General features: G+C 35.4%; 1 protein-coding gene across 1 annotated transcript in view; it reads left to right on the plus strand.

Annotated features, from left to right (window-relative positions):
* Positions 1-13,841, plus strand: part of LOC110098208 (CBL-interacting serine/threonine-protein kinase 24-like) — a 97,188-nt gene that overhangs the window by 29,049 nt on the left and 54,298 nt on the right. Inside the window, exon 8 of the mRNA XM_028693089.1 lies at positions 7,352-7,441. Coding sequence (XP_028548922.1) covers positions 7,352-7,441 — 90 coding nt within the window. The remainder of the gene's footprint in view (positions 1-7,351; positions 7,442-13,841) is intronic.

Below are 13,841 nucleotides of genomic sequence, written 5' to 3' on the forward strand. Positions count from 1 at the left end.
TACATCAACGGCCTACAGTCCAGCCTCCAACTCCTAAACAAATTTCCAACAACACGTCTTCTCTCATCCTTTCAAAGCCTCACACCTAGCTCAACTGAACAACACCAAACCCATCTCTTCCCCTTCATACAAACACCAGCAGTTCTTGCCGGCCAAACTCGCGCAACAACTCTCCGTCATTCGATCTCCCTACATTAGCCCGTTACCCTGCTCTCTACAAGTCGCAACTCCACATCCCCTCACAAACTTCCTCGCCTCTCCAGAACAACAACCTTACTCTTTCACTCCTTCCTTTCAAAAGCCTCACACCCTCTATGTTCAAATAGAAACCCACAAACCAAATTCCCACTCAAGCTTCCTGCTACTTTCCACATGAATACCTCGTACTACATACCTACCTGAACATCCCACTAGCCCGATATTCACTACAACTACTTCCAAAACAGCCCTTCCCCCTCAAAAAAAAGCTCTCCAACTCCCCAACTACTTTCATTCCTCCCCCATAACAGCAGTTCTCTATAGCAGCAGTAAGTTTGTTCTTCTCCTCCGCACTATTTCCAACATCCAATCTGCCAACAGTGCTCAAACTCAAATCCCACAACCAAAACAGTCCATTCCACCTCCCTAATAGAGAGCTCATTTCTTTCTTCTATTATTATTTATTTTTACTAGCAAAAAAAAAAGAGAGAGAGAGAGAGAGAAAAGAAGAAGGGTATTTTGTGTGATTTGATCCCTCGTGCTCTCAACACTGACATCATCGCCTCTCTTGTGCTAAGGTATAATGCTTGCTAAACTCTAAACCTCAGATCCCATTGTCGAAGTTTACGACATAACGTGCAACCCCCTGTACATGATTTTTGTAGCACGACAGGACGAAGTTCGAAGATGACATTACTGGCTAAGTGGGTGGGCCCTGTACGTGCTTTTCGTAGCACGGCCGGGACACTCATAAGTACTCGTACGCGCTTTTATGTCAGATGGAAAATTTGCGAGCTTTCGTGTAGGTACCTCGAAAACCCATACATGCTTTTTATAATATGGTGGGATTGAAGATATTGACTGTGGTGTTGCCCGATACCAGCCATACACATTTTTGTAGCATTGTGGTCAGGCCCAGTCTCTAAACAAATTTATAGAGAACCAAACCTAAATGAATATTTGAAGTGAGAATGCAATTAAATGAAAATTTGCAACATAAAGATATAACTTGATGCAAATTGAATATAAATGAATAAAGCAAGGAAGCTGTAATGTACACGGCAACTCACTAACAAACGTAAACAAGGGATTTGTAATGAACATGATAGTTTGCTCACGAGCAAAAGACTTGTAATGTGTATAACATTTTGCCTACAAGTGACAACAAGGAATATGCAATGAATGTGACAATTTGCTTACAAGCGTGTATAAGGAAATTTCAATGAATCTAGTCTGCCTATGGACATGAGAAGGGGACTAGTGATTAATGAATCATCTTGCTTACGAGCATAAACAAGGACTCTTAGTGCACATAGCAGCTCGCTTATAGGCAACACTAGAGGATTTGTACTTAATGCAGCTCGCTTACAGGAAATAGCAGATGATTTTTAATGAATGTAGTTTGCTTACGAGCAATATTAACAAACTTGTAAAGAACACTACAATTCACTTGTAAGTAGGAGCAGGAAATTTGTAGTGCACACAACTAGTTTATATGTAAGAATAAGGGGCTCATATTGAATAAATTAGCTTGCCTACAGATAACAATGGAGATTCGTAGCATACAATGTAGCTCACTATAAGAAAGAGCACGATCTCCTACTGCCTCTTAAGAAAATATCAACTATGAACTATGCTAAATGATAAACTTGCACGAGTTAAATGAACTAAATGTCTCTCTTATCTACAATTATAAGAAGCCTAATTTGCGCTTTCACACCATCAGATCCGCAACACTCGTACAAGCGAATAGAAGACACTTCTTGAATTTTAAATTAAATATTGCGCACTTTCTAATGATAATCACTTGCGCAAAACATATATTTAAATATTTTAAAATATCCCTCATGCATCAAAATATAACTCGCTACACCGAAACACGATGCACTGAAATGCGTGCACATTAATTTAAGAATAAGTTTTTATTTCCTGCATGTCCTTCAAAAAACATGATAAATTTTCAAACACAAATGACTAAGAATGATGCGAGGGTATTTAAAACTCGATAATGTTTTATCTTTTTTTAAAATTAAATACCCGCGTGTGCTATAACTGTTGCTTTGAACTCCTAATTCAAAGGTTCGAGAATGTTGCACGGGTCAAATATTTAAGTCTGTTCCTCCTCTTTGAAAAGACTAGAGTCGACATGACTTGAATTAATGAGTGAATGGCTAAGCTCAAATTCAATGGGATACTTAGTTTTAAAGTTAACATCAGGCCTTTAAAAGCTCTTTAGATGAAATGCATCATAAAATATAAAGTTCTCGGTTCTTCGCATTCGTACGATAACTTATAATTTTAGTAATCGAACCTGATCTTCTGTTAGCGGACGAAGATAGTTGACACGATTCAAATGAAAAATATACAAGCTATTCAAATTCCCCGATAATGGTCGTGTTGAAATTTAATCTCGGGGACTACCCTTTCAAACACCTCTAGACTTTTATAAATACGAACATTTTTAAATGACTACGTCACCTTAATGATGATCGTTTTGATAGAAAATCTCAACCGGATGGATCTTTATCTTTTAAATGCCCCTAAATCTCAAAAATCATCCATTAAGGTGCCTACTTTAAAATCACTAAAATTTAAGATATTCAAGGTGAAATAAATCATCTAATTACTTAAAGTAAAAATTCATTCACCCTTAGCAACAATTTATCGAGGTGAATAAATTTGAAAATCACTTCAGCTCATAAAGAGTGAATGTTTAGTCGAAAATATCACTAGAATTCATTTTTAAACTATCTCTTGCTAGTTAGAACGTGGCACTGTCTTCTAACCGATGATTTTGTCGGCAAATGACACTATTGATAAACGATTTTGATCAGGGCCCTTTGACCGAATAGTTTTGTCATTAAATGGTACCACTAAATTATTGTCACGACCAGAGCCTGTGTGTTCTCCAATGACTCTAAATCCTTAAGTAATGAATCACTATGGCATAATTGCTAAGGTACAAATCCCTTTGTTAGCTAAGGTTAACTTAAATCTATCCCCTTAGATAAACATTCATCCTAAGTCTATAAGGTACCCTTGTAGGAAGCAACCCATGGCTGGCGTCAATGATCCTTCAGTCAGGTTGGGTTAACTACTTCCTCTGACTAAGTAGACTAGGGACTATGATGAGCCGGGATGACGGAACCATGAGAACTTTATCAGGTTCATCATCATACCTCTCACAATCTGCTTTAAATGCGCGGTGATAATTTTTTAAGTTTTAAACCCTAGATACCACATATTTGTTCAATGACTAGCCTTAATCAAAAGTTCGTTCTCATTATTGGGAGTGGTAATTAACTATAATATCTTGCGCCTATAGGAAATTAGAACTGAGTTATTAAAGTCCTTGCCAAGAGGATAAAATCTCTAGGTAATGTCTTATCTCTATTTAACTTACCTTCCAAAATTTTTTCCCGAAACTTAATCATTAAAACTCTCTCCTAATATATGTGGAGAGGTTGAGGCCCAACAGCTCGAGAACATAATAGTAATTATTTAGTTATTTATAGGTTTTCAAAATAGCTCATTTTTTCTGCTTCAAAACCAATAATACTTCTCATATGAATAGTTCATTTTTTAAGGAAATCAGATGTTCACATAGCCTTCGCTCAACCATTGTTTCGAAGTGAGACTTTAGATTTATTTCATACTTTTAAAATATTTTATAACAATTGCTAGATATTAAATTAAAATTTTCCTATGCTTTTCATACCCAAATGCTCAATCAAATTGAAGTAATTAATTGGACTTTGGAAAATCTACTTAGGTGTATTGTGGGAAGACTTTTGCAAATTGAGATTTGCATTTCACTATCTCAAAATTTGCCTACAATAGTTCTATCTTTAGGACCATAAAGTTCTTGTCTTTTGAAGCAATGTTTGGCCAAAACCCAATATGATCAATTGATGTACCTAATCTTCCATCCCATGTATTCTCATTTTCCAAGGACTTTCAAAGCCTTCATGCTGATATAAGAAAATAAATTATTTCAAGTAAAGATAAATGTATTTCTTGGTGAAATAGTAACGACCATTCAAGAAAATAATTTAAAGGTGATTATGTTTTGATTCGCATTCGTTTTGAACATTAGCAAACCTCAAAGTTGATAAAATTTACATACAAGGGCTTATGTTTATAATCTTGATTTGCCTACTAATATGTTGATTCATCCCATTATTAATATTGAGGCTATCCTATCATATAAATGACTTATCAAATCACCACTTTTTCAGATTGATTATTTGGCAAGAGATATAGCTCCCAACTTGCAGAATTCTTCACTATCCTCTTTCGTGGAAGTTGATTGTATTGTCACTAAGAAATTACCCATTGGCATTACAATCACCTATTGAAGACACAAGGCTGACTCACACTTATTTGGAGATGCCGATGCCTTAATTAGTTAAGGACATTGGATTTTAACTTTACTAAGTATTGTTCAACTGAGCTCATAGGGGTTGATGTAGCACTTCATGCAGATCAAGAAAATTAAGTTAAAGGTTCACATACAAAATTAAATATTAATGCTCAAATAAGTGAATAACAAAGTGGCCCAATGACAAAAGTCCAAACAAGAATCCAAGGAAAAGCCCATTTATGAATTATTTAAAATGTAATTTCAATTTTTATTTGTTTTACATTTTTTATTTCACCTTGTGACATGTTTGGTTGACCTTTTAAGGAAGGAATGGTGTTAAAAATAGAAAAATACATTTATTGTATTTTTGCTAGAAATATTTTCATCTATGGCTAATCATCATCCTTTCCCTTACTTTTCTCTCCTTTATTTCCCTCCAAATGTGATAGTTCAAAAGTCTTGTATTACCTCTAATAAGAGCTGATGTGCATTGTAATACTTCAGCTTTATATAAAAATGTGAAAAGGTTTAAAATAGTATGTCTACTATTAGTGAGTGCCTAATTTAGTCTAAGAGTTTTTTTACTACCTCAATTTAGTCCGTCGACTATTGAAAATTGATTCAATTTGGCCCCCCTATCCGAATTCTATCAAGTTTAACAAAAAAATTGACATGTCTTCTACAGTTCATTATTTGATTGGTGTATTCTAGTAAAATATTTTATTTATTTATTTATCTTAGAAAGCTACTTTCCTCCCACTCTTGAACATGTGTGTGAGATCAAGATTTATGCTGAGTGGCAAATGATTTCAATCTTCTTATTGTGAGCTATTTTGACTTTTGGCATTCTATAATCGAATTTTATTTGTGAGTGGCGAAGGATTTTGCATGTGAGATTGACTTTTACATTCAACAAAGGTTTTCAGTGTTTTTTTTATTATGAGCGGCGATGCACTAATGCATTGAAGTAGTGTTCGACGAAAATTGTTGAGCAGTGTATACCAATCTCTTATGAGGTGTGTATGAGAGACTAGGGTTTGCGATTGTCCTTGCAACTAACAATGTCTTCTTAGTGAATCAATTAATAATTGTGATTGTGATTTTGGGCATGTGAGCAAAGAAACTCCGTCCCTCATGAATACAATATAAGGGGTGCAAACAAGATTTGAAATGTGCTATCGTACGCCACTGCGTGGAGGAACTCTACATTTTAAACAGTAATATCATGTAATCTCCAACCATGGCTAACAGAGGAAGCATGAAAATTTATGATGGTATTGTGAAATCCACTGGTGTTTTATGACCCTTTTTTGGTCATTGATAGCTATGTGAATTTCAAACAATTTTAGATATCTAGCCTTTATTATAGTGCAATATAGTTGAGATTACTAAAGGCGATCAACAAGAAGAAATACCCTCGACCATCAATATGAATGTTTTTGGAGGACATCATTTTGTTGCTCACATAAATTATTTTTGCAAACATTTCAAATTAAAGAAGGCCTATAATATAATGTTGTGTCACAAGATGATTTGCATCTTCAAGAACTAAATTTAAATAGATATTAGCAAGTGAAGAGGCTGCGCATTCATGGTTGATTTAAAATGAAAAGTCAAATGCACAAACTTTTATTTTATTTTATTCTGTTTTTTCAATTCAGTCGAAATAACTTGATTGATATTGTAGCTCTTAGACAACACCAATATTGAATGTGTGCATGCAAGGAATGACCAACAAGGGATTATTAATTAGTTAGCAAATAAAATTTTATAAACAGCTATGCATTTCAATTTTCCTTGCTAATGTGACATTATGTTTCTTAGCAAGTTTATTCATCCAAAAGAAGGTCGTGTAGTGAGCTTTTGTTTAGACGTTTTGGAGGGCATCATTTGTGGATGTTTTCTTTTCTAACAAGGGTTTTGGAGTTTTGTGGCAATCATAATATTTTTTGTAACACGGGTCTTAGAGCTTTGTTTGATCTTCTATTTACTAATTATTCACTCTTATTATTTAGTAGGTTAACTTTATTTTAATTAGTGTATTTATTATAATTTATTAAATGACAATTGACTAACATAAATAATGTAAACTCAAATGTAGTTTAACTATTTAAAATATCTTCACATTTAAGTATAGTGTTAACTTTAACCTTTCTTTTTCGGCCTTGGGATCAAGTTTTATCAATTTTAAATAGCCGAGGGATTCAATTGGGGTAGCGTGAAACTCGGGGATTAAATTATTCGCTTGCTAATTATTGAGGTGCTATTTTGGGCTTGTCTTTTATAAAAGAAAGTCTGCTCTCCTTGACCTATCTTCCTTTGGTTTCAACATCAACATCTATTGCTTAATTCATATGCATTGTTTGTTCTTTCACTGGCTATAGCTTTTTCTTTCTGTATCTTTTTATTTGTGGAATTCAGATTTTCATCTATTTTATTTTTAGTTTTTTCATACTATGTGAGGTTTGATCTTATTCGCAAGTATGTAGGAAATTAATCATTTTATCGATGAATTCAGGCTTCGTTTAATTTTTGTACTAGAAAACTGATTTAAGAAACAGTAAAAAAGACGTCCCAAGGGAACCCTAAATCTCTTGTGTCATTCTCAGCCACCAATCCCACCAAAAGTCCATTCACCACCATCATATAGTCTTCTTTTCAAATTCAGATGGGGAGAAAGAAAAAAAAATGTTGGAAAACGTTGACACTTATCCGATATTTATAATAATTTGTTGTTTCATGTTCCGAAAACTTTCTGGTTATTGTAGTTATTGTAACTGTATTTTGCAGATTAATGCAGCTGAATTTTCTTGTCCTTCATGGTTTTCTGCTGGTGCCAAGTCATTGATATGCAGAATCCTTGATCCAAATCCTAGAACCGTAAGTTTTAAGAATCCATAGATTTCTTCTTGTTAAATTTTCTTTAATCATTGTTCAGTTGTACGGTATATAGATTTATGTATCTGATATTCCTTGGAACTGCTGATATGTCTTCCTACTCTTTCTCTCCGATTTCTTGTGGCAGACTAACATAAAGGTCTCCTATGTACTTGTCTGTTTTTCCTTTTTATATCATATTCATATTCATATTGATTGACCAGCTAAGCTATATTTAGTTAAATTCAGTGGAGTTGCTATATTTGATGTTATATCGTTCGGATTCGCCATAATTATCCATAATTTTATTCTCTTAGTCCTCAGATACCTTAAGTATCTACAGCGTTGAAGGATGCCTATATGCTTGTACCTCCCAATAAGTCAATCTAATAAGGATTTTCTCCAATGTGCTTAATGACCTGAAAAGGATCCATGTCCTTGGGTTTATGTTTTGCAAAAAGACTTGGTCTTGGAGCTGAAAATACTGAAATGTACCATGTAACTCTTGGCATTGTTGCCACGTTTCAAAAAAATAAGAAAATCTCTATATTATTGGGATTAAGTTTTTTTATAATCGCAAACCCAGCTACCTATGACGGGAGAGTACCGAGAAGAGAATGACTTCGGCTAAGAGCATCAATGATTCTATTTGAGACACCTGATTTATTTTTTGTAGTTGAAGGATAAAAAGATTTGGCACACTTAGTATGCCTACCCTTAGTAGGAAACGCCTTTTGGTATTTTTGCAACAAGAGTTGGGCTTCCTTTGGCATTTGTTCTTCTTGATTTTCTTCTTAAACCACCAAAGCATAAGAAGCTCATACATATGGATTTGGACACCGCCATGCACTTTGTAGCTCTTTTTAAGCTTCATAATTGAGTGTCAGAAGTACCACCCGCGCTCCAATTCACTCCAATGTACATTTGTTCATGTATCTATCATTGATAGTGTGACTGTCATATTTCCATGATCTCCTTAAATTAAATGATAAGCATCCTTCAAAATATTATCAAATAAATACTGTCTTGAAGTTTCTTGCTACTGGAAAATCCTATGATGCACAGACACGGACACGGATACGACACTACACAGATACGGGACACATTAATTATTGAAAATATAGAACACGGGTTGGACATGGTGCTATAGTTTTATATTTAAAAAATAGTGTATAAAAATTAAATAAGTATAATTTTAAAAATAATTTAGAAATAATAAGTCTTTTAACTAGAATTTGTGTTTAAAATTATTAGTATTAGGATGTCGAGAGTCGGGCATCGATGTCGGTTATCAATCACCGAGAGAGGAGATGAAAATACCTTCACTACCAAAGATAAATGAAAATGAGAATATTCGATGAATGGGTATTAAGTGTGGAGGTTGATTTGGTGTTGTGGATAGGAAATAAGAAATTTAGTTGAAATCCCTTCAAATTCAAAAAATTATATTTAAAAAAAAATTATAAAATATTTAAGATACGCGTGTCCAATTTGTATTTAATATTTTTTTTAATCTGACACGTTTTCGGCGTGTCTGACACGTGTCGGAGGAGTGTCGGACGAGTGTCATGTCAGATACGTGCTGGACACTGCACGCCTCTTTGAGGAGAAGTGTCGATGCATCATAGGGAAAATCATACCAAACATCATTTAACTATTTTGATTTCATTGTCCTTTTGCATCCAAGAAGCTTTTAAGGTCTTAAATGATCTTGTGTTGTAGGAATCAACTTTTCCTTCATCTTAAGTTGAAATGACGTTCTCATGGTTCCTTCATCAATGATGTCATTTTACACTTTCCCTGGAACTGTGCATCGGGCATGAATTATCCTGTACTAGTCCTTAATTTCTTTCCTTTTTTTATAAAGGCTATTTTTAAATTTATATAGTTGGGGTTATTTGTGTAACTTTTCATTTACACAATTATCTTGAGGTGTGGCTGTAAATACACCATCACCTCTTGTTGTAAAGACATTCTAATTTATTCTCTCCTAGTGAATTTCTTTCCTAGCCTATTCTCCCTTTTCTTGTTTTCCCATGTACTAGATAAGAGGTTTAGGATAAGAATCGTAACTAAAAAGAATTCCCACCCCTAAGAGGCTACTGGTAGGTGTGCCGATGGTGTCCATTGATGGCAAGTTACTACCCTGTGGCTTTGAAGAACCGTGGAGTGGTAGTGTTCCATCCCTCTTGCCGTGAAGAACAATAATTGGAAAGAAAACTGGCTGAAGCATTATATGAATCAACGGAGTTCAGATTTTGGCAAGTGACAGGACCTAGCAACGAGAAGCATTGGCTAAAGAATGGTAACTACAATGAAGATTCTGCAAGAACTGAGCCAAAGGAAGAAGGTAGATCAACGAACTATGACTAATTAAGAAGAATTCAATCAAAGTCTGCCTTCTTGGTGACTTTTATGTGTTTCGTATGAACATATACTTAAAAATTTTTTACATCTGTTGTTGATGATTATTCAAGAAAATCTTGGACATATTTCTTGAAAAGAAAAATGAAGCCTTTTAAATATTCAAAGAATGGAAGACTTTTGTTGTAACTCTAGGAGTCAAGAAGCTAAGAACTAACAGTAGCTTTGAGTTTTGTTCAAATCAATTTAAGAAGTATTACGAGGAGGAGCATGACATCTCATAGTGAAGTTGAAACCTCAGCAAACTATGCCAGCCAAATGCGAAACACCAAAAAACTCACCGTTAACTTCAAAAAATGTGTAGTAGTCACAAAAAGTGCACTATTATTTTAAAATTTTTTAAAAAATAGTGTGTACAACAACAACAACAACAACATCAAGCCTTTATCCCACTACGTGGGGTCGGCTACATGAATCCTTTTTCTCCATTGTGTCCTATTAAAAGTCAAATTCTCGTTTAAATCTAATAAAGAAAGGTCATTCCTAATATTTTCTAACCAAGTCTTTTTAGGTCTACCCCTACCTTTCTTAACATAAGTCAAATCTAATACCTCTACTCTCCTAACCGGGTCATCGCAAGGCCGCCGTTTTATGTGACCAAACCATCTAAGGCGACTTTCTCTAATCTTATCTTCTACTGGAGCTACTCCAACCTTTTCACGTATATGCTCATTTCGTATCCTATCTCTAAGGGTAAAGCCACTCATCCACCTGAGCATCCTCATCTCTGCCACACTTAACTTAGTATTATGCTTCTCTTTTAAAGGCCAACATTCGGCACCATAAAGCATTGCAGGCCTCACTACCATCTTATAGAATTTTCCCTTAAGTTTGAGGGGTACATTTCTATCACATAACAAGCCCGATGCATTCTTCCACTTCAACCATCCAACTTGAATTCTGCTGATAATATCCCCATCTATTTCACCATCACTCTGAACAATAGATCCAAGATATCTAAAACGTTTACTCTTATTAATGACTTGATCGCCCAAAGTCACAATCCCCTCACTAGGTCTATTACTACTAAAATTACACTCCATATATTCCGTTTTAGATCTACTCAAGCGAAAACCTTTAGACTCTAAGGTTGACCTCCATAATTCAAGTTTACCTTCAACTCCCTCTCTAGTCTTATCAACAAGAAGAATATCATCCGCAAAAAGCATACACCAAGGTACATCCTCTTGCAAATGTCTAGTGAGAACATCCATGACTAAAGTAAAAAGCATCTTAATACGCTAGTCAAATACATTAAAAAGCGTGTAATATACATTAAAAAGCATCTTAATATGCTAGTCAAATACATTAAAAAGCGTGCAAGTGTCTCATGTGAACGCATAAAAAACACAAATATATTGAAAGCATGCAAGCATATTAAGCAAATATACCGAAAGCCTATAAGTGCATCATCTAAGTGCATCAAAAAGCATGAATGTCATTTAAAAATAAATTGAAGTCCATACATGTTCTTCGACAAATATGATAAATGCTCAAACACAAAGTTTGAGAATATTACTTGGAATTTGAAGCGAGTTAAACTAAAATCCCATTTTCAATTTAAAACACTCGCATGTGCTCCAACCAATACTTCAAACTCCAAAATTTTAGATTCGAGAATGTTGTGTGGGTTAGAATAATGAGCACAAATTATTTTGGTTTCTCTGCTAGTCCTTAGATCTAATTTTGGAATGTTTCAAATTCTCTTTCGACATTCATTTTAAATAAACAACAGATTACATAGCTACTAAAACATTCAATTACTGAAAATAAACTCATCCATAAGATTTTATTTCATCAAAATGTATCTACTCTACTGTACATGGCTACAAATAGAAGGTACATAATTAAATAATAAATTAGCCATGATTGTATACAAATTAATAAAAGAATTACTTATCAACTCTGATCAGATCCTAAAATGCTAATCAAAAAGCTCATTCTCTTTATCAAATCTTGAAAATCAGAATCAAAACCACAATGAGTTATAATTGCCCAGTAGGTCATACAAACTGATTTAAATTTTCAAACTCTATTAAATATTTTTTAGAATATTTAAAAACAGTTAAATGCAGTATAAGAAATCACTTTGCTAAGCAAAGTAATAAAAGCATATTTTTCATCCAATTATTTATATAATAATCTTGAGCAGATAAATAAACTGGACTTCGTAGAGCAGTTCATATCACATTTTTAGGTCATCGACAGAATCTCAAAAGGATTATGGTCCCTTATGACTCCCTTTGTGGTTATAGCATCAAAACTTGCCCTCAGCATCAGAACATGGCTTTTTTATAGTCGTACCAGCATGAAAATTATTCATAGTTTTTCGGCTGATCTAACTTTTGGTTGGGGATTATAATGTTGGTAATCATGCTCTTATTAAGTTATCCAAAAATATGATTAAACACAACTCTTTTGTGATGAACATATTGTGTTGATGGGTTCCATATATATTTATTGAGGTGGTTATCTCATTTTAACTATTCTATAGAACAACTTATTGCTCCAATTTGAGTGGCTTTCTTACATCTTCAGATTAACTACTTCAATCAATCCATCTTATTCTCTCTTGCTTTAATTTTTGGTTAACCACTTTTGGTGGGTGTTGCCATCGCAAATTGTTCCAAAGAATATGATTGAACATGGCTCTTTTCTAGATGAGCATATAATTTTGATGGGTTCACTGTGTCTGTTGAAGTGTCACCTCATTTTGACTATTTTACAAAATCTTCTCTTGCATGGGGGTTTTGATGGGTTTCCCAAATCTTTAGATTTCTCTTGCCTTACTTTTGTTAAACCACTTATGGTAGATGTTGCTACTACAAGGCTAGCCATGTCGTTAGATGCTTGGGTATTGGCCAAATTTGATGTTAGTTCCCCATCAGAGAAAGAAATTTTGTTTGTGATTATGACATCAGACCGTGGAAAGTTTATCAGAGAAGGGGCCGAATATCTACGATCACAATTAGACCATTTTATTTCTGAGCATTTAATTTGTATTTGATTTTTATTATGTATTTTTTTTCATTTTTATCCTCACTTGAGGGAGTAGGCTTATGTGACCCCATGAGGCACTTCTGTCATTGGATATTTTATTGTAAGTCGTCTATTTATAGACTGTTAACCTCTATGTAATAACCAAAAATTACATACCTCGTACGCATCGAGAAGCAGACTCCCGAAATTCTGCAGGAATCCCGTCGAGGTACTGCAGAACGGCGCCGCTCGAGTCGCTTCTCCGCAAAGCCTGCGTAAATCCTGCGACGTTGCCTCGATCTCACTCCAACTCCCGTCGTTAAATACCGGAAATTACATACCTCGTACGCATCGAGAAGCAGACTCCCGAAATTCTGCAGGAATCCCGTCGAGGTACTGCAGAACGGCGCCGCTCGAGTCGCTTCTCCGCAAAGCCTGCGTAAATCCTGCGACGTTGCCTCGATCTCACTCCAACTCCCGTCGTTAAATACCGGACCTGCGGAAGCCTTCGGGACTCATTCGCAAATCTCCTCAAGCTTCGACTGCTCGCTCTCCACGACCTCTCCTCCTCTCCTGTCACTGTCTCCACTCCCTCTGCCGAACTCCAAAACCGGCCAAACTCCACAAGCTCCGACACCCAGCCGAAGCCGCCCCTCGACGTTCTGATCCCGAGCCTTGTTCGAACTCATGGCCGACCGAATCCCAACCCGTCGCCACTCTGCCGCCGATCGAGCTCCCCTCTCCTCCGACATCCCTCTCCTGCCGAACAGGAAGATACGACATTTTGATCGGAGACAGGAAGCGGAGTTCGCTTCTTTGACTCCCGTTGTTGTTGTTCGACTTTTCCTTCTCCGACTTCCCCTTTCTGGTTGGATCGGAAGTTACAGCATATTGATCGGAAGCAAACAACAGGAGCTCAAAGGCTGTGAAGGTAACCTTGCTCCTTTTCATGTGCTTCTCGACCAAATCCCATAAAAAAAAAAATATATATATATATATA

This window comes from Dendrobium catenatum, unplaced genomic scaffold, assembly GCF_001605985.2.
Source record: "Dendrobium catenatum unplaced genomic scaffold, ASM160598v2 fragScaff_scaffold_231, whole genome shotgun sequence".
Classification (NCBI taxonomy): Eukaryota; Viridiplantae; Streptophyta; class Magnoliopsida; order Asparagales; family Orchidaceae; genus Dendrobium; species Dendrobium catenatum.